The sequence below is a fragment of the Chiloscyllium plagiosum genome, unplaced genomic scaffold (genome assembly GCF_037043375.1).
Source record: "Chiloscyllium plagiosum isolate Xiang-an unplaced genomic scaffold, Cpla_swu_hap1 HiC_scaffold_6, whole genome shotgun sequence".
NCBI lineage: Eukaryota > Metazoa > Chordata > Chondrichthyes > Orectolobiformes > Hemiscylliidae > Chiloscyllium > Chiloscyllium plagiosum.
In genome coordinates this window covers 95,913,410-95,934,748 of record NW_028270144.1, presented here as the reverse complement: position 1 = coordinate 95,934,748, position 21,339 = coordinate 95,913,410, and the positions used below count along the sequence as shown (strand labels likewise).

Sequence of the window (21,339 nt, the reverse complement as noted above, 5' to 3'; positions counted from 1 at the left end):
TTTAATGCACAGTGATGGCAATAGTCCGGGTTCAACCTCTTCACTAACTAAAGTTACCATGAATGTCCCACCATCTCAAACTTGCCCCTTGCCTAGGTGCAGTAACCCACAGATTAAACCATCACCTGTTTTCTCTCCCTAATAAGAGAGCAGTCCTATGATCTTCAGGGAACTATGGTGACTTTATTTACTTTACTCAATCACTGAGCACCTCTCAGAGGTAAATAATTGCAAAGGTTCACAATCCTTTGTGCAAAGAGATTTCTTCTCATCTCAAGCCTAAATGTCTGCCCCACTCCCCGCCTTTTGAAAGATTAAGACTGTTAGTTCCAGACTCCCCAGTCAGGGTGTTTTCAATGTACACAGCAGTATGTGTAACACAAGGACTTGATTGAAGTGAAGCTTAAGATGTCTGCCTACATAGTGCATGCATTGTAGAGGTCACATGACTGTGGCAGACTGGAATAGCTTTTTGTGCATGATTACATTTCAACTCAAATATTCTTTTTAGACAAAAAAGAAAAAATATAGTCATTATCATGGATATATGAATAAGAAGGTTTTAGAGGGAATGGGCCAAGTGCTGACAAAAGGGACTAGATTAGGTTAGGATATCTGGTCAGCATGGACAAATTGGACCGCAGGGTCTGTTTCCGTGCTTTACATCTCTATGACTCTGTGTACATTTTTAGTTACCCAAGTTACCAACTATACAACTATTTTCATACCTGGGCAGTTTATTATTTTCATCAGTCTCTGCATATACATTACGCACATAATCCTTAAAACCGCTCTTCCCAGTCTGCCTCGCTGAGGTGCTAAACTCTCACAGATGTAGACAATCTCTTCTAAGACAATCCATTCATCCACGGAATCAGTCTTTTGAACCTTCCTTGCACTCTCTCTGAGGCAAATGTATCCTTTCTTTAGGCAAGGAAATCAAACTGCACACAGTTCTCCCAGACATGATCTCACCCCAAGACCCTGGGGTTCTCTGTCATTAAATAGGCAAGGGTCGGTGCTGAGTCCACTGCTTTTTGTCATTTATATAAATGACTTGGGTGTGAATATAGGACGTATGGTTAGTAAGTTTGCAGATGATACCAAAATTGGAGGTGTAGTGGACAGTGAAGAAGGTTACCTCAGAGTACAACAGGACATTGATCAGATGGGTCGATGGGGGACGAGGAGTGGTGGATGGAGATTAATCAAGATAGTCAAAACTGATACGACCACCCCTCTGTTGGCACCTCATTTAGAAATGCTAAAAGTCCTTAAGCTCTGGGGACTTGTTGGTTTTTAGTCAGTGAATATTCAATCTACTTGTCTTTATTAAATGTGTTTGTCTGATATTTTGCTTATTACTCTTTGACATAAATATTGCAGATTAATGTCACAATGTCCATTTATAGAATCTGCCCATCTGTCAATCATAAACTACCTTAAAGCAGTCGCATTTGTCAGCTGGTAATTTCCCCACATTAGGTACAAATGCTTTAGAATGTGCACTTTGTTTGACCTTGTACATATCCTAGCCATACCACTTTCAACATTGATGTCTCACCTCATCAACTTCAAACCATTTCATCAAGTTGAAATTGTTTACTTGCTTGTACTAACTCCTGGACTCTCTTGAAATGGATCTGTATTGTTAACAATGTCTATGAACACTGAAGTGTCACTCGCAATCTTTCAAATGCTTTAGTAATATGGTCCAAAATTTTAAATTTTCATTTTTCAGTAATTTTTACTGCCAAATGTTGTTCCTGACATTTTGTGTATTATTGCTCATTTATAGAATAGGTAGAATATCTCCACCGCCTCCATGTAAGGGCGGGGCTATCATGAGACACAATTATCATTTGCTACTTCAATTAGAGAAATGCAGGCAGTGCAGCACTTCCATGCTGCCTGCTAGTTGCTATTCCTCCCAGCAGTCAGTACTGTAGCACATATCAGAAGAAGCTGAGACTACTTCAAACTGAACTGCTGAAAGCGAGCTGTGAACCAGGAGGCCTGGGTTCAAGTCCCATCGCTCCAGAGGTGTGTGTAATAACATCTCTGAACAGGTTGACTAAAAAATATATTAAAGCCAGTCTGCACCTCTTAAAGGGCATCAGCTTTGTAATTGGAGTGGGTGCTGGAAGTCCTTTGAGTCAGAGAATCATACAGCATGGAAACAGATCCTTCATCCAACTACTCCACACCAACCATGTTTCCAAACTAAACCAGTCCCACCTGCCTGTGTTTGGCCCATACCTCCAAACCTTTCCTATTCATGAACATATCCAAATATCTTTTAAACATTGTAATTGTACCTACGTCCACTACTTTCTGTGGCAGTTCATTCCACACACAAACCACTCTCTCTGTAAATAACGTTGCCCCTCATGTCCTTTTTAAATCTTTCTCCTCTCATCTTAAAAATATGCCCCCTTGTTTGGAATTTCCCCACCCTAGAGAAATGATCCTTGTCATTCATCTTATCTATGCCCCTCATGATTTTATAAACCTCAATAAGGTTTATTGCCCCTCAATCTTGTACACTCCAGTGAAAAAAGTCCCAGCCTTTCCAGTCTTTCTCTATGATCACAAACCCTCCATTCCCAGCAACATCCTGGTAAATCTTTTCTGAATTGTCTTTAATAACACTCCTCCGATGACAGGGCGAACAGAACAGCACACTGTACTCCAGAAGAGGCCACACCAACATCCTGTACAACCTCAATGTGAGCTGAATGTAGCCTGGGAAAGTGTAAAGAGTAACTGACCTTGGGAGAGCACAAACATCCAGGTTTTCTAAAGCTGCAAGAGGTATTGATGCAGCATGTGGAAAGGTGAAGAAATGTGTAAAGGTCCTCCAAAACCACACTCTGGGAGCAGAAGGCTGCACAGATTAACAGCAGGAGGGTACCAACCGTTCCTACCAAAAATTTGGACATCATGGCACAAGGTAAAGGTTATCTCAGAGTCCAATGCAACCTTGATCAGATGGGTCAATGGGCTGAGGAGTGGCAGATGGAGTTTAATTTAGATAAATTTGAGGTATTGCATTTTGGAAAGGCAAATCAGGGAAGGACTTCTACACTTAAAGGTAGGGTCCTGGGGAGAATTGCTGAACAAAGAGATCTTGGAGTGCAGGTTCATTGTTCCTTAAAGGTGGAGTCACAGGTGTAGTGAAGAAGGCATTTGATGTGCTTGCCTTCATCGGTCAATGCATTGACTGTAGGAATTGGGATATCATGTTGCCGCTGTACAGGACATTGGTTAGAACACTTTTGGAATACTGTGTTCAATTTTGGTATTGTTAAGATGCTGTTAAACTTGAAAAGGTGCAGAAAAGGATTACAAGAATTCCGCCAGGGTTGGAGGGTTTGAGTTGTAGGGAGAGGCTGAATAAGCGAGACTATTTTCTCTGTCAGGGGCTGAGGGGTGATCTTAAAGAAGTTTATAAAATCATAAGGAGCATTAATAGAATGAATAGTCAAGGTATTTTACCCATGGAAGGGGAGTGCAAAACTGGAAGGCATAAGTTCAAGGCAAGAGGGGAAAGATATAAAAGGGACCAAAGTGGCAATTTTTTCATGCAGAGGATGGTGCAAGTGTGGAATGAGCTGCCAGAGGAAGTGGTAGAGGCTGGTACAATTACAACAACTAAAACACATCTGAATAGGAAGAGGTTAAAAAGATATGGGTGAGGTACTGGTAAATGGAACTAGATTAGTTTAAGATATCTGGTCAGCATGGATGAGATAGACCAAAGGGTCCATGACTTTATAACTGTAACTTTAATGATTTCACACATATGGTGAAGATCAAATGAATACATATTCAACTATACAAATACAAACTATTTATACAAATGCGAGCTTCTGCATTTTGGAAGATCAAATTCAGATACAAATTGTACAATAAATGACAGACCCCTTAGGAATATTAACATACAGAGTGTTCTCATTGTAAAAGTTCACAGATCCCTGAAAAAGTGGCAAAATAAGTGGATGAGGTGGTCAAGAAGGTATACAATCAAACGGGGCAGTCGAATTAACCTTTTTGTAAGAAAGGGTGACTTTAGGGGAAGTCGTCATGTTCGTAATGGCAGTGGAATAAAGGCCCCCTGCTTTATGATCTTTGAGTGGTCAGTGTGTTCAAATCCCATGTTGCAATTGGTTACAGCTGGGAAAGTATTTGATGAAACTGCCAGGGACACATCCAACCAGAATTAGTAACTTTGATCACTATGCTGACAAAGCAACAAGTGAGTGTGTTTGTATAGAATGATGCAAGCATAAGATTTTTCCATGATTCTCCATGTAGTTAGTACTCACTGTGTAGTTTGGGGATTCCCAAAGTGGGATTTGATTCCCAAGCAGTGTCCAAGCTGATGTTTTGGGTCATAAGCTCCGAAGCAAGAATGACTATCCTGCCATGACTAACTCTCATAGCACTTCACTCCACATTGCCTGCTCTCATAGATTTTCTCCCCCACAATCTCAGATTAATCAAGGCAGCATGACAAATTTCAAGCCTCAAAAGGAAGTAAAAATCAGAAAAAGTTTGAGAAGGACTGAACTAGGCTTATATTGGTGCACCATCAGGGATAGGACTCTTACCCACATTTCACTATGTTCACTGGGTAAAGGTGCTAGAACATATTTGTGGTCATATTTCTGCTCACTGGAACACCCAGGCTATTTTAACTCAATGAAAATAAATTTACTTTCAAAATTCTTTTTGAAACCGCTCTGACCCTCTCAAGTGTCTGTGCTGTCCTACTAAGATCAGGGTAAATTACAGTTCTAAGGAGTTTAGTGATTAGTTAAACTAGCAGTGACAATTCTGGCTTTGAAAGCATTAGGAATTAAGCTTTTTGTTCTAACTTAATACGCATGTTCGGTAGACATGCTGAAGTATCCATATAATAGAGCGGACATTTGCATCTTGAATGGTACATTCCTGAATGGTTTCACTAGTGTAGAGAGAAACATACTGGCAGTGATCTCAACAAATAAACACGAATAGAACTGTACAGGCTAAACACATTACAGTCAGATCAACAAAATCAGCTATTGAACTCTGAAGCTTTTGTGACTCATTTTCCTGCTTGGGTTGATCATTTGGTAACACTGCACAGTGGCTGAAATTGAGTGAATGAGAATGGAGGAGGCGGGTAGTACTTATTTCAGCAACATCTGTAAAGCAAAGGAAAATATTTGGCAATGAAAGGGAAGGATTGAAGTAACAGCAGAAAAAAATTTTACAACTTGGTCTCCAGCTCTTTTTTGGGTAGTTTATTTATATATGGTTAAAATACAACACGCTAATTTGAGTGAGTGTATCATTTCAGTTTGTTGTTCTTATTATTTATACTTGTCGATGTGGTGCATGGTCACTGCCATAATTATTTAAATCTTTATTTCAAGTTATTCATGTTTTTGCAGTCAATGCGTAGTACTCGTGATGAGCTTCTGAGGAAGAGCAAACTGGACTTGAAACATTAACTACTTATTTGCTCCAAAGATGTCACCAGACCTGTTGTGCTTCTCCAGCACTTTCTTTTTTTTAAATTTTAGTTCTATTAGGCAGTTTTCCTACAGATGTCTAAATATTCAACTTCAAAACCATATTACAAGAGATCTCATTCTGTGGAATCCTCAATTGTTGACCAACTCAAACCAGAATATCCAGAGCTCTGCTGGAGTGACATCCAACAGGTTTACTTGTGTCCATTGCACAACTGGTTAATCGTAAAGGGTAGATGGGTTTTAGACTTTGGTTGAAGATCATCTTGGGGGAATGTACTCCAAGCTAACAACCCTGAGGAATCAAAAGCAAACCACATCACAGTGCCAGGGACCTGGGTTCAATTCCAGCCTTGGAAATCTCTCTTTGTGTACTTTGCATGTATTTTCTCCAAGTGCTGTGGTCTCCTCCCACAGTCCAAAGGTGTGCAGATGAGGTAAATTGGCCATGCTGAATTGCCCAGAGCATGTATGGATGTGCAAGCTGAGTGGGTTAGCTGCGGGATTACAGGAATTGGGTGGGTCTGGGTGGATGTTCTTTGGAGGGAGGTTGTGTGGACTCAATGAGCCAAATGGCTTGCTTCCACACTAAAATGGATTCTATCATTTTATAATTTCAGTTATTCTTCACCAGTAAGTAGCTCAAGAATATCACATTGAGACTTAGATTAGATTAGATTCCTGACAGTATGGAAACAGGCCCTTCAGCCCAACAAGTCCACACTGACCCTCTGAACAGTAACCCACCCAGACCCGTTCCTCTAGCCTATATTTACGTCTGACTAATGTACCTAACACTATGGGCAATTTAGCTTGGTCAACCCACCTAACCTGATTTGGAGATGCCGGTGTTGGACTGGGGTGTACAAAATTAAAAATCACACAACACCAGATTATAGTCCAACAGGTTTAATTGGAAGCACACTAGCTTTCAGAGCGTCGCTCCTTCATCAGGTGATAGTGGAGGGCTCAATCCTAACACACAGAATTTATAGCAAAAATTTACAGTGTGATGTAACTGAAATTATACATTGAAAAATTGATTGTTAAATCTTTCATCTGTTTGAATACCATGATAGTTTCACTTCTTTAATGTGTAAATCACAAAACCTTTTTTAAAAAGTTGCATTCTCAGGTTAGCTGTTAACAATGGTGATAGCTAGACAATATGTTGAAAGTGTTGGCCCCCTGTGTTCTCTGTCTATGCCAAGATGTTTAGATTGATTCTAATCTAAAAAGTGAGATAACAGAGTTTTACATGAATTCATGCAGGTTTTGAGCTCAGAGTTTTACATTAATGCATGCAGTTTTTGAGCAAAGTAATTGACCTAACCTGCACATCTTTGGATTGTGGGAGGAAACCCGAGCAGACACAGGGAGAATGTACAAATTCCACACAGACAGTCGCCCAAGGTGGGAATAGAACCCAGGTCCCTGGCACTGTGAGGCAGCAGTGCTAATCACTAAGCCATTGTGCCACAAGCTGATTTAGTATCTGCCCTTGAGCAGAATACAGCAGAAAAACTCTGAATGTGATCATGTAGAGCTGCTTGCTCTATCTTGGTTGGTAGCTAATATTCAGTGTTAGCAGTCCTGATGTTTTATTGCACATAGAGCTCAGTAGATAGGTTTTGAACATGATGATGTTCTACCTTACTTGATCTATGTTGGCTGGTAGCTGATATTCAGTGTTGGCAATCCTGACACCTTGCACATAGAACTCAATCTATCTGATGTGCAATAAATAAACAATTTATATAATTATTTGACAGAATGCAATAGAGTTTTAAAAATGTAATAATGCCGCTTCAGTTTTTGTTGCCAAATATTCCCTCTGATATATATATTCTAACCCTGAGTTATTTATGTTTAATTATCTGGGCATTAATTATGGTGAATTTTGTGTTGGGTTTGAGGTAAGATTACCTGGGTAATATGTCTTTCTGTTGAATTGCACAGCATTTAGGGGGTTACCAGCACTAATCAGTAGCTTAAGTACTGTTACCTAGTGGTCTTTACCTGTGTTAACTTTCAAGTTCACCTAGAGTATTGTCAACTTAAATCAAAACCTGTACTTTTTTCTTACAGGCACTGCTATTGAAGTTGAGCCAGGAGACAGCTGGTGAGTGTTTTCTTTTGAGCCTCACAGTCTCTTACCTTCAATAATCTTTGATTGGTTATATAAGTGAGAATAAAAGTGCAGCCATTTCTCTGTAGGTTTACGCTATAAGCTACATAGGGAACATGTATATATTTTTTCAATCACGGTAAATATTCTTCTTTATTATAGCAAAGGTTGCAAAAGGTTTCAAACCAATTGCAATAAGAATGCTACAAACCACTCGCATAGCTTCATTGTTTTCTGAAATACAACCTTTCTTTGAAACTAGTAAAATATAAGGTGGAAAAGCTTTTACTTTGAGAAGAGGTATTATATATTTCAAGTTGCAGGCAGAGCTTAGCAATTTATTGAAAAGCATGTTTAGTTTTAAACTATCTGTAACTGTTCCTAAATCAAACTGTACAATAACTTAGGTTTGAGAGAAATCTGGGAAATACTTAACCAGTTCCACTTTAGCTGAATTATCTTGTTAGTATTTTTGTTTTGTCCCTCAAGACTAAAATTATTTTGAATGCTTTTCCACCTTCACATTTTAAGCTGTTATAATTTTGAAACTACACCTGTTGAACACTTTTCTGAGAACATTTCCTTGTTAAATTGTTGAGTTTCATGTTTGGCTGAATAAAAGAAATTTAATTTGCAGTAGGAAAACAAGGTACAATTGTTAGTTTTGGTTGGCCTTCATATGTGACAGTGACATGACATATATATATTTGAATATATTTGGCTCTTAACTGCTTTGTACTACATATATCTTTCGGCATTGCCTTCAGAGGCTGTGCTGAAATATGCATAGGACATTGCCTCCATAGACATTGAACACCATATATTCATGAGGTGAATTTCTTCCCTAGCTTCAAGGGCAAGGTGTCATTTGTGCCATTTGCTGTTAGCATTCCCATTTATTTCTGGCATTAGGTGGATTGAGTACTCTGAACAGCCGTAGCACTCTGCAGTATTGTTTTCACAGTGTTGCTCACATTATCAACCTCGGAGATGCCGGTGTTGGACTGGGGTGTACAAAGTTAAAAATCACACAACACCAGGTTATAGTCCAACAGGTTTAATTGGAAGCACACTAACTTTTGGAGCGATGCTCCTTCATCAGGTGATTGTGGAGGGTTCGATCAATTCATCAATGTATAATTTCAGTTACATCACACTGCAAATTTTGCTATAAATTCTGTGTTACGATCGAGCCCTCCACAATCACCTAATGAAGAAGCATCGCTCCGAAAGCTAGTGTGCTTCCAATTAAACCTGTTGGACTATAACCTGGTGTTGTGTGATTTTTAACATTATCAACCTCAATATGGTCCTGATATAGCCAGAAGTACATAATTATAATATTTGAAAATCAATAATTGTTGCGTTATTGCTTCAGCTATAAATTCACCTCTCAACTAAACAGGAATTTCCAAACAATGTCATATATTTCCACTTGGAACAGTTTGCCTGTATAAATGTGGTGTGAATTTCACTGCTTAGTCCAGTTCCATTACGATGCAGCAGGAATATTGCTCCACTAAGTCAAACTGGCAATAAAAGAGATTCTTATGGGCAGTCTGATCAGTATTACATTTATGATAGAGGTAAAAACAATGACTGCAGATGCTGGAAACCAGATTCTGGATTAGTGGTGTTGGAAGAGCACAGCAGTTCAGGCAGCATCCAACGAGCAGCAAAATCGACGTTTCGGGCAAAAGCCCTTCATCAGGAATAAAGGCAGTGAGCCTGAAGCGTGGAGAGATAAGCTAGGGGAGGGTGGGGGTGGGGAGAGACTAGCATAGAGTACAATGGGTGAGTGGGGGAGGAGATGAAGGTGATAGGTCAGGGAGGAGAGGGTGGAGTGGATAGGTGGAAAAGGAGCTAGGCAGGTCGGACAAATCCAGACAAGTCATGGGGACAGTGCTGAGCTGGAAGTTTGAAACTAGGATAAGGTGGGGGAAGGGGAAATGAGAAAGCTGTTGAAGTCCACATTGATGCCCTGGGGTTGAAGTGTTCCAAGGCGGAAGATGAGGCGTTCTTCCTCCAGGCATCTAGTGGTGAGGGAGCGGGGTGAAGGAGGCCCAGGACCTCCATGACCTCGGCAGAGTGGGAGGGGGAGTTGAAATGTTGGGCCACGGGGCGGTGTGGTTGATTGGTGCGGGTGTCTCGGAGATGTTCCCTAAAGCGCTCTGCTAGGAGGTGCCCAGTCTCCCCAATGTAGAGGAGACTGCATCAGGAGCAACTGATACAATAAATGATATTAGTGGATGTGCAGGTAAAACTTTGATGGATGTGGAAGGCTCCTTTAGGGCCTTGGATAGAGGTGAGGGAGGAGGTGTGGGCGCAGGTTTTACAGTTCCTGCGGTGGCAGGGGAACGTGCCAGGATGGGAGGGTGGGTTGTAGGGGGGGCGTGGACCTGACCAGGTAGTCACGGAGGGAACGGTCTTTGCGGAAGGCAGAAAGGGGTGGGGAGGGAAATATATTCCTGGTGGTGGGGTCTTTTTGGAGGTGGCGGAAATGTCGGCGGATGATTTGGTTTATGCGAAGGTTTGTAGGGTGGAAGGTGAGCACCAGGGGCGTTCTGTCCGTTGTTACGGTTGGAGGGGTGGGGTCTGAGGGCGGAGGTGCAGGATGTGGACGAGATGCGTTGGAGGGCATCTTTAACCACTTGGGAAGGGAAATTGCAGTCTCTAAAGAAGGAGGCCATCTGGTGTGTTCTATGGTGGAACTGGTCCTCCTGGGAGCAGATACAGCGGAGGTGGAGGAATTGGGAATACGGATGGCATTTTTGCAAGAGATAGGGTGGGAAGAAGTGTAATCCAGGTATCTGTGGGAGTCGGTGGGTTTGTAAAAAATGTCAGTGTCAGCTCGGTCGTCACTAATGGAGATGGAGAGGTCCAGGAAGGGGAGGGAGGTGTCAGAGATGGTCCAGGTAAATTTAAGGTCTGGGTGGAATGTGTTGGTGAAGTTGATGAATTGCTCAACCTTCTCGCGGGAGCATGAGGTGGCGCCAATGCAGTCATCAATGTAGCAGAGGAAGAGGTGGGGAGTGGTGCCGGTGTATTTACGGAAGATCAACTGCTCTACGTAGCCAACAAAGAGACAGGCATAGCTGGGGCCCATACGTGTGCCCATGGCTACCCCTTTGGTCTGGAGGAAGTGGGAGGATTCAAAGGAGAAATTGTTAAGGGTGAGGACCAGTTTGGCCAAACGAATGAGAGTGTCGGTGGAAGGGTACTGTTGGGGACGTCTGGAGAGGAAAAAACGGAGGGCTTGGAGGCCCTGGTCATGGCGGATGGAGGTGAAAAGGGATTGGATATCCAAGGCGTTGGGGGCCGGGGAAACGGAAGTCTTGGAGGAGGTGGAGGGAGTGGGTGGTGTCTCGAACGTATGTGGGGAGTTTCTGGACTGGGGGGATAGGACAGTGTCGAGGTAGGTAGAGATGAGTTCAGTGGGGCAGGAGCATGCTGAGACAATCAGTCGGATAATCTTGCTGGCTGGGAGAAAACTGGGTGGTACAGCACTGTAGACACCTCTGGGTTCATGGTTTAAATCCAGCATGACTGACATGTTAGAAATTCTGCTCTGTCTGCTCAGAATTGTAATATGAAAGGAAGTGGATTATTTTAATTCACTTCTCAAATTTGTTGTTGTTTTGCACCATGGGTTGGGCCTGCAAAAAAAAAACAAATTAATGTTCACAATCATTGAGGCCACAGGAATTTTCATAGAGTGACACAGCCTGAAAACAGGTCCAACTTGTCCAACTTCCAGACATGCATCACCCGCTGCATGAAAAAGTTATCTCCCAGATCTTTTTTAAATCTTTCCCCTCTCACCTTAAACCTCTGCTCTCTAGTTTTGGGCCTCGGAAAAAGACCTTGGCTATTCACCCTATCCAGGCCCTTCATGATTTTATAAACCTCTATAAAGTCATCTCTCAGCCTCAGACACTCCAGGGAAAGCAGCCCCAGCCTATTCAGCCTCTCCCTAACTCAAACCCCCCATTCCCGGCAACATTCTTGTAAACCTTTTCTGCAGCCTCTCAAATTTAATAGCATCTTCCTATAGAAGGGTGACCAGAATGGAATGCAGTATTTCAAAAGCGGTGAACACATTATTCCAAAGTGGCCTAACCAATGTATTGTACAGCCACAACATGACAACCTATACTCAATGTATTGACCAAAAAAGGCAACTGTATCAAATGTCTTCTTCATCATTCCATCTACCTGTGACTCCACTTTCAAGGAACTGTGCATCCTAGGTCTCTTTGTTCGACAACACTCTTCAGAGTCCTACCATTTACTGTATAAGACCTGCCCTACTTTGCAATACGTCACATGTATCTAACTTAAACTCTATCTGCCACTCCTCAGCCCATTGGCTCATCTGATCAAGGTCTCAATGTACTCTGAGAAAATCTTCTTCGCTGTCCACTACATCACCCATTTTGGTGTCATCTGCAAACTTACCAAATTATTCATATAAGTGATGAAAAGCAGTGGACCCAGCACCGTTCCTTGTGGCACATCGCTGGTCACAGGCCTCCAGTCTGAAAAGCAATCCTCCACCACCACCCTCTATCTCCTACCATGAAGCGAATTTTGTATCCCATTGACTAGCTCCCAAGGATCCCGTGTGATGTAATCTTACTTATCAGTCTATCATGTGGAACTTTGTTGAACACTTTGCTGAAGTCCATATCGACTGTTGTGATTTCATCAATCTTCTTTGTCACCTCCAAACTTTAAGTATGTCATTCTATTGCAGTCAGTAATTCGTATCTGAAGTTGGTCAGAGTACAGGGCTCTCTACTGTGGCTGAGCTGCAGCATATTGTACCTGGGAATACTTGAGACAGGCACACTGTGGGGAAAAGGAGTCTCATTCACTGGAACTCACCTTGATCAATGTATATATTGTGTAAAAAATAGAACTTAGCCATTTCATTGTCTTAGTTTTGCCAGATTTCCAAATCATTCTCTGTTTAAGTAGTATTCTGTTTTTCATTCTTCCTGGCAAAGTAAACAACTTCACCTTTTCCTACACTAAATCCCATCTGCCAATTTTTTGCCCACTCACTCAACCTATTAGTGTCATTCTCTAGATACATCTATATCTATCTACACCACATTCTCCAGGGTTATTATGAGTGGCCCAGTCAGCAACTTCCAAATTCCATGAAGAAATAATAAAAACCTGTGAGCATGGCCAATTAGCATCTGTGGGATATGTAATCGTAGCAAGAGGCATCACAATCAAGTCAAGTTCTAGCATCGGAGCACTTAAAACTGTACAGAAATGATGGCATGACTGCAGAAGCTGCCCTGATAAAGTCAATTCAGCAGAACCTGATTATTAAATCTGGAACCTACCTGTAATGTGTGGCTCAGAGATGCAGCACAATGAATTTGCCCAATATCTTATTACATTTTATGATTTGTTTTCTCACTTCAATTTTAATGTAACTATTGTTGGCAATGATAACGTAGTCTAGGCATATCAAAGGAAAGTCTTATTTATACACCAACTAATGACCTGTTAATAGTTCCCAAAAGCATTTATTTTTAAACTTACATTTAATGTTTTGCACAGAATTCTGGAAATTTATCTTCCTAGTTAGTCAGCATTCTGTGTTTTGCATTAGCAGCACTACTTCAGTGCAAATGCAAGAAGCATAAATGAAATTATATATAAAAAAAAGAATTCAAATTGCATTTATTTATGATTCTGAATTAATTGATTTGTCACCTAATCAATGTACAATTTACAGAGTCTTACTGCAAACCATTCAGTTATTATTCACATGGGCTAATGGGGATATTAATCACTGTGACCCCCTGGGGCTTCTCAGATCCATCAGTAAGTGCACCTCACAGTAGCATAACCTGCATTTAAATCTAACATACCAGGTGAAATGTAAAACAAGGAATCATTGATTAATATATTTCATCCTATGCAATGCACGAAACGTTAGTAAGAATGTTGGCATTTCAATATCTAACTTCCCATCTTTTTCAATCATCTTCATGTGCAAATCTTTTCAAATAGTTTATGTTACACACCTGCCAATTCTGTTTTGAATAGAAACTTACAGAATCAGTTAGCATAATTGTCGTGTTTTTTTAGAAATGGGTGTGGATAACAACCTGGTAACTGTAGAGCTTAAAGGTTTGCCTCCCAACCTCAGGATAGCCTGATAGTCACCCTTCTTAAATTTTTAAGTGAATTTCAGAATTTATGTTTTGTTCATAATTTCTTTCACAATTTTTTCAAAGGAACATTCTAAAATTAAGTTACTTTCAAATGTCGAGTTTTTAAAGCAATGCATACCTGAAAAAGTATTTCAAAGGCATTGAGATGAAAAGTAATAAAATGATAATGTATTAAGCATTGTTGTAGTTTTCCCCAAAAAAAGCAATTTTCTTTTCTTATCAGGCAATCAATAAACACCTTATTCTTGTGTAGAGACGTCCCTGGTCATGATCACTCAGCAGCTGTTGTCAGACATAAGACTCTCACCTTATCTCGGGAAAATAGGGGGAATAAGAAGCTGATTGCTAGCTAGCCTATAAAACAGAAATATGCTTGGGCAAATTTTCACCAGTTTTAAAAGATTAGAATGTAGCATTTTGTCGTTTGTTCAAGTCAAACCCAGGTTGCATTAAATGAGTTAATGCCTAACTATTACTCTGAATGTTTATTGGCTGTCTCAGATATAAAACAGCTTAATGATTTCTCTTGGCCTCCAAATATTTTCATTCCATTCTGTTCAATGTGCAATCGCGTGATGGGGTTATGACCGGAAGTACCAGTGCTTTTCAGCAGGAGAAAACAGAAAGTGATTTGCTTTGTGAATGTTCAGAACTTAGGAATGTTTAAGGCTTCATCTGGCTATAACTTCTGTGAAGCTTGCCTGAACTGTACATATACACCATATCACTTTTTCAGTTTTATTTTATGAAGGAATTGTTATTAAAATTAATTGAGGTAGATTTACACTGTGCTAATAGGTGATCATGAATCAGCAGTTCATTTTCCTCGAAACTAGCTAATGCCTTATTATCATCCTTTGCTACAAAGTCAATTGTACTGCATTGTATTGTATACCTAATTCATTCCATCTTTTTTCTGCTTATCTGAAAATGATTTATCTATTCTATTTGTTTCACAGATAACTGTAAATACTTGAAATTTTAAATAAAACTCAAAATGTAGGAAAAATTTGGTTTTGGTGCGGACTCCCAATAAATAAAGGTCATTTAGATAGTTCATACCTTCAAAGGGATTACTTTTCATCTGATCTCACCTCAGGAAGGTAATCCCATTCTGTGAGAGATCAGGTGGTGTGTTCCCATAAAGCCATTCAAAAGCTTTCTTAGCATTTGTGGGAAAGGCATTATTAACTCCAAGTCAAGGTGAAACTAAGCTGCACCAAAACTGTGGGCTGGATTTTGTCCTACCATCAATCTTTCAGTGGGTCCAGAAGATGCCAGAAGTCAGGTACAGAAAGGATATAACTGCCTGAATCTGATTACAAAGCATCAAAGTCATGAATGTGTGTCGCATGGACTTGCTTATACATCACGAGATGGGGAAGGCTTGGTGTTGGGAGGCCTTTATCCCCTAATCTTCATGCAGGATAATACATTATGAAACCTTTTGAGGATCCACGTAGAAAAAATCTCCAACTTTGCTGCTTTCCTACCTCTGCCCAGAATTAACTCTTGGTTGGAAGGCTCATTGGTGGACTTCCTGTTCCACAGCCAGTTGAGGCCCTTAAGTGGTCAATAACTTTTCACTTAAGTGCCTCATCCTGCTGTTGGGATTAAGCTGCAGGTGACCCTATCACTATGTAGCATGCATGGAAGCTAAACTAATGGTCAACTTGGGATGGTGGGGTCCCTTCATGAAAGGCACTCATTACCTGATCAAGAGATTGGACATTGGAAGGTTGGAGCTCACAAAGAACCACATCTCTGCCCCTCCACCCCATATTCCTGTACTCTATTCACTGTGATCCTCTACCCAGCAAAATAAAAGCCCTTCCCACACTACTTTACTCTGCCCTCTGTTGTTGTGGGATCCTAGGACTCAGATGCCTGTCCTTCCAGCCTACAGCCTCACTTGTGTCTGTGCAGAGCATAACAGCTACTGCTATCTGGCCAGCAGCTCTCTATTATTGAATTGATGTAAACCCCCCACTGCTGAACTTGTCTCCACCACCTCCTTTTGCTCACTTGTAATATGTGACCTACAAGGTAGAAGCCAACTATCTGCCATTCCAGCGGGCTTTATGACACAACCAAGTAGTGTGACCAGACATCAGAGTCACTTGTTCTGTTCCTGAAAGAGATTAATCAATCAGTTGGATTTTTATATCACTCTGGCAGTTTTCATGTTTATTTATTTTCTAGTGCCAACTCAAAAATCATCAGATATATTGAATTCAGTTTTGCAACTTCTCATGGTGGAATTTAAATTTAGGACTACTGGGTTGTTAATTTGATTGAATTTGAATTCAAATGAAGCCACTGCACACAACTGTTATGTCCCCTTTATATATCTGTTATCTTTAAAATGATAAATTTCTTCACTGAATGTACTTACTTAAAATTAGTGAAACACATATGGCTGAATTTGACCAAACATTGGCTAAGTGTGAATTTCCAAGAGGTTCATGAAGGGGTTTCCGTCCATGAATGCTAATCAGTTATCCTCTGCCGTTTACCTCATTAAGTATGTATCATGCCTCCCCAACACCTCTACCCTGTAACTTTGTGCTCAGCAATGGCAGAAATGCATGTCTGGTGCAGGGACTATTTGGCATTTGTGCCATGGCACCATATTTAAACTCCAGTTGTGCACTATGTCAAGCACTATTAGCCTTGTCTGAAGCAGCTACCCAAGTCAATGCAGAGTCTACATTGTGCAGCAGTGCTGCAAGATAGTGAATAACACTGGGTAAAAACAATGACTGCAGATGCTAGTGAATAACATTCCCCACTGCACAAGGGTAAGGGCCTCCATCTTATTTATACTATCTCATACTCACTCTCTCTCTCTGCCATTGCACCATCTCTCATCAAGGCTCATGGTCTACCATTCTCAATCTTGAATGTAGCATCTTTCTCAAGGACTCTAATTCACCCGATTCCTCCAAACTACTAACCCTTCCTGCTCTCTGCACATTACATTCACTCAGTTGGGCTACCTCACTATCTTTCCTGACTGATGAAGGATCAGCCTTTAAATGATCATGGTCCTCCTTTGCTATTCATTGCTGCTCATCACGACAAACTACCGGCTCAAAAAGCCAAGCCTAGAGTTGCTGTGAGCATCCAATTAGGCAAAAGTGAGTGAGCACTAAGAAAGAAAGCTAAGAGTTCTGTGATGCATTCTATTCCAATACCTGTCCCTGCATACAAATTGGCCTGGTAACAGCCTTCCAATGATAGATGTTAGTGAGCTCCAAAGTGCAGTACTAAAGCAATTAATTACATTAAAAGCAAGTCTAGAATGTAACTTGATGATATGGTGAGGCTGGTGCTGTTCTAATGTCCACCTCCATGAATAGAATGTGAATACAATTGCTGACCATGGAGCATATCCTGAGAAGTTGGGAATGCTGACCAAGATGGATACTCAGCAAAAACTGCAGAAAGTTGCAGGTTCCAGGTACCAATTAGATTTTCCTGTCAGGAATTGATGCTATCTAGTTTCTTTCCACTGCCTTGGAAAATAAGAAACTATATATAAATAAGGTGAGGTTAGGTAATAGTGAGTTGTTAATGCATGTAATTAGGTCTTCGCTGCTCATTAGCAAGGTTCTTGTCTCTCTGTTAAAACCATTATGGAAAATCAGAACATTTTTTCTCAGCATTGGGAATCTAATTTTCCTGACCTCATCATATTTTCTCAACTGAGTCATCATTTCCTGTGTTGTTCAGAGGCTGGGAAAATTCCGCCCATTATTACTGTATTGGAATACTTTAAAATAAATATCCAAATTATCAATTGCTGTAGATCACAAGAAGGTGAGATAATGAACAGAAGAACTGGATGGATAGTGGGTTGTGTGGCGTGACAGTGCAATTTGTTTATGTCATGAATTATTAGGCATTGTCTTATAGGTGGAAATAGCTTCAATACTTCAATAGGAACCATTTGTAGAGCTATGAGAGAAATCAGGATGGTGGTAATAATTGGATATTTTCTTCATTGAACAGCACAGGCACAGTAGGACAAATGACCTACTTCTGTGCTGTATGCTTCTGCAATCACTTCAGCAATCTCTGAATTCTTATTAGCACATATGATGCTACACTTTGTGAAGCTAACATGGCCCAGTCATGACTGAAAACAGCACAAACAAACAGGACTGAGGCACTGAAACAGTCTTTTTCCATTTGTATAATTTTCCAGCATGGTGTTAGTCTCCGTTTCACAGCACTTGCAAGTAGTTCATGGCAACTGGCCAGAATGTCAAAAGAAAACTTACTGACTTGTCAGAAGCCTGAGCTCTGCTCAGCACCTGAGGAAGTGACCAGGGAATATTCTGCAGTGCCATAGGACCAGAATAAGACTGGTACATTCTAATGGTTGATAATATCAAAATAAATGCCAAAGAACAATATACAGCTCATATTGAAAACTACAGCCCTTTATGAAGCATCACAAAAATGTAATAACCAAAGGCTGCATTTACAAATGTCATGTTAACTGCAAATATTTCATTACATTATTTATTCAACGTCATACTGAACTCTTCCAGTTCACATTAACTACTGGAACAGAGATCATTAGAGGAGCATTGTATAATTACATTGGTGATTTTGCATGCTTGCTATTGTTAGGTGAGTGCTAGAAATAAAGATTAGCACCTCATTGATAGTTAAAGGATTCAATTCTTCGAAAGTATGAGGAAATTATACTTTGTTTACAAACTTGTTTGAAATACAATTTCAGGCAAAAAATGTAGAAGGAAACCTGCTAAAATGGAGAGCCACACCCCAAGCTACCATCATTCAGTGCATTCTTTATAACACTGCCGAGGTAAGGCCCACGGGATTTCCAATTAAGCAGGATGTTTCAGGGAGGGTAGGACATGATGATAAAATATTAAATACTTCGTTTTCCCTATTCCTGGATATGGTTCAGAATGCCTATACTGCTAATAACTCAGAACAAAATTAACCTTTTTTATGCCAATACATGAAAAATGCAAAGTATGTCATTTAATTAAGTTTACGTAATGTCCCCAAAATATTTTTACTTAAAATCATGATAGCATTTAGGGAGACTACACAAGAATTTTGTAGCTTGGCAAACTTGACTCATAATAAATATTGTAAGTAAATAACATTTGAAATCAATAGCTAGCTGAAAGCATGTTAAAACATTTGATATGTTCTCTTTTTGTGATTCTGCAAATTGCTGGGAACATTGCTACACTGACTAGAACAGAATACTAATATAACCATGATGCAGGGCTTCTAATGGACAAGCATTAGGTCGATGAGACTGCAAGCAATTGCTTAATGATGCTGCATTGCAGCAGAAAATGGGAGTCCTTGACTGCCCTTGCTGATCTGAGAGTGTAGTGTAAGAGGAACTGCTGTGGAATTAAAGTCAATTGTGCTGTGCCAAATCATATTTATTAATAAGCCTGATATGTTTTGTTGAGTTCAAGAAAGGTAAATTTAGCAGAAAAACAATATCTTTTTTAAAAATGGAAAAAAAGGGGGAAAATGTGTGCAGTTTTAATAAGTATCTATTTAGGTAAGAGATTATTTCTGTTACCATTTTTACCCAAGAAGATATAAATTTCATGTAATTTAAACAGTGGGTTCATTATGGTGTTCCTACATCTATCACTTCTAGTTCCTATCTTCTTCTACCTCTTTTCCTTTTTTTCTATTAATTTCTCCTAGACTTTTCTCTCCTGTCATCATACTTCCTTTTGTTTCTCACCTTGTAGGTCCTCTGCACTCCCAAATCCCTAACACAACTACTTATTACTCCTTGACCTTTTCACGCAGATGCTGCTGCTGTTCCAGATGTAATTCCATATTAGATGAGCCTTTGGTTTTCCTCTGTGCTCTCTTGGGATCCTCCAAAGGGCCCACTGAAGCACTCATTAGTGAAGCACTTGATTTCAACTGGCCCCATCCTATTCCCTCTCATCAAACTTCCCATCTGTCACAATTGCTGGGAACTATGCTTGTCAATGTCCTCATATCATCCCTCCCAGTACTGAACCATTGGACATTGTCACCAGATCGACTATCACCTCCCCCCAACTCCCTCCAAATGTCCCTTCTTTTGTGAAGGAACTTGATCGCCTTAGAACAGCTTTTCACAGATTAGTTTTGTTGGGCTAGGAAATGATTGAGTTATGCTCCCAATGTGGGATTAAAAAATCAGGCCAAGGATGAAAGATCTTGGATTAATTTGCATGCAGGACTGAAGAAAGTAAGTGAAAACTCAGTTGATAATGTATAACCTTCAGAGCAAGAATTAAATATCTGTCTCCTTCTGAAAACATGCATGTTAACAAATGGTAATTTCGTACTTAATGTTTATTTATTTTTATGCGTGCATGGGACGTGGGCATCGCAGGCTGGATCATCATTTTTATTGACCATCCCTAGTTGTTCTTGAGAGATGGTAGTAAGCTGTCTCTTGAACCACTGCAGTCCATCTCATGCAGGTAGACACACAATGCCATTAGGTAGGGAGTGACAGTGAAGGAATGGCAAAAAACATTTCAAAGCAGGATGGTGATTGGCTTAGAGGGCAACTTGAAGATGGTAGTGTTCCTATGTATCTGCTGCCCTTGTTTTTCTCAATGGAAATCGTTGTAGGTCTGTAAGGTGCTGTTTAAGGATCTTTGGCAAATTTCTATTATGCATTTTGGTGACAGTACACACTCCTGAATGGCAGTGGAGGAGTGACTGAATGTTTGTGGATGTGGTACCAATCAGGTGGGTTGCATTGTACTGCATGGTGTCAACCTTATTAAGTGTTGCTGAAGCTCGACATATCCAGGCAAGTGGGGAGTATGCCATTACACTCCTGGCATTTGTCTTGTAGATGATGGACAAGCTTTGGGAGTCAGGAGGTAAGTTAATCACTGTAAATTTTCTTAGCCTCTGACCTGTTCTTGTAATCACTGCATTTATATGATGAGTCTAGTTGAGTTTCTGGTCAACCCCAGAGTGTTGATAGTGAGGGATTCAGTGATGGTAATGCCATTGAATGTAAGGGCATGGTGGTTAGATTGTTTATTGTGAGAGATGTTCATTGCCTGACATTTATGTAGTGCAAATTGTACTTGCAAATTTTAGTGTACAATTTAAAAGTTTGCTTACCGGATTAATATCTTATATTACAGTTTTAATGTTGGTGAACTGACAGCTGAGGTTCTGAGCTGTTTTAGAATGTTCTGGGAGAGACCACAGTCAGCGCTTCTCCTCAAACAAGATGACAGGGGCCATGCTGTTATGATACTATTCTGTGCTGTACAATGTACCATCGTGCCTATCTGGACAAATCCCGTTTACATATTGTGTATATAAATAAGACATATATTTATATACAGATAATATCACATTGACAGCAATTCTCATGCAACCTTGTTGCTAGTCAGAAACTGTACACTGATAACATTTAAATGCAGGCAGAAGCCAGATTTTAGTTTGC

At 40.3% G+C, this 21,339-nt stretch overlaps 1 protein-coding gene across 1 annotated transcript in view; it reads left to right on the top strand.

Moving 5' to 3' along the window:
• Positions 1-21,339, top strand: part of stard13b (StAR related lipid transfer domain containing 13b) — a 550,394-nt gene that overhangs the window by 263,657 nt on the left and 265,398 nt on the right. Inside the window, exon 4 of the mRNA XM_087988237.1 lies at positions 7,611-7,644. Within this exon, the coding sequence (XP_087844363.1) occupies positions 7,611-7,644 (34 nt within the window). The remainder of the gene's footprint in view (positions 1-7,610; positions 7,645-21,339) is intronic.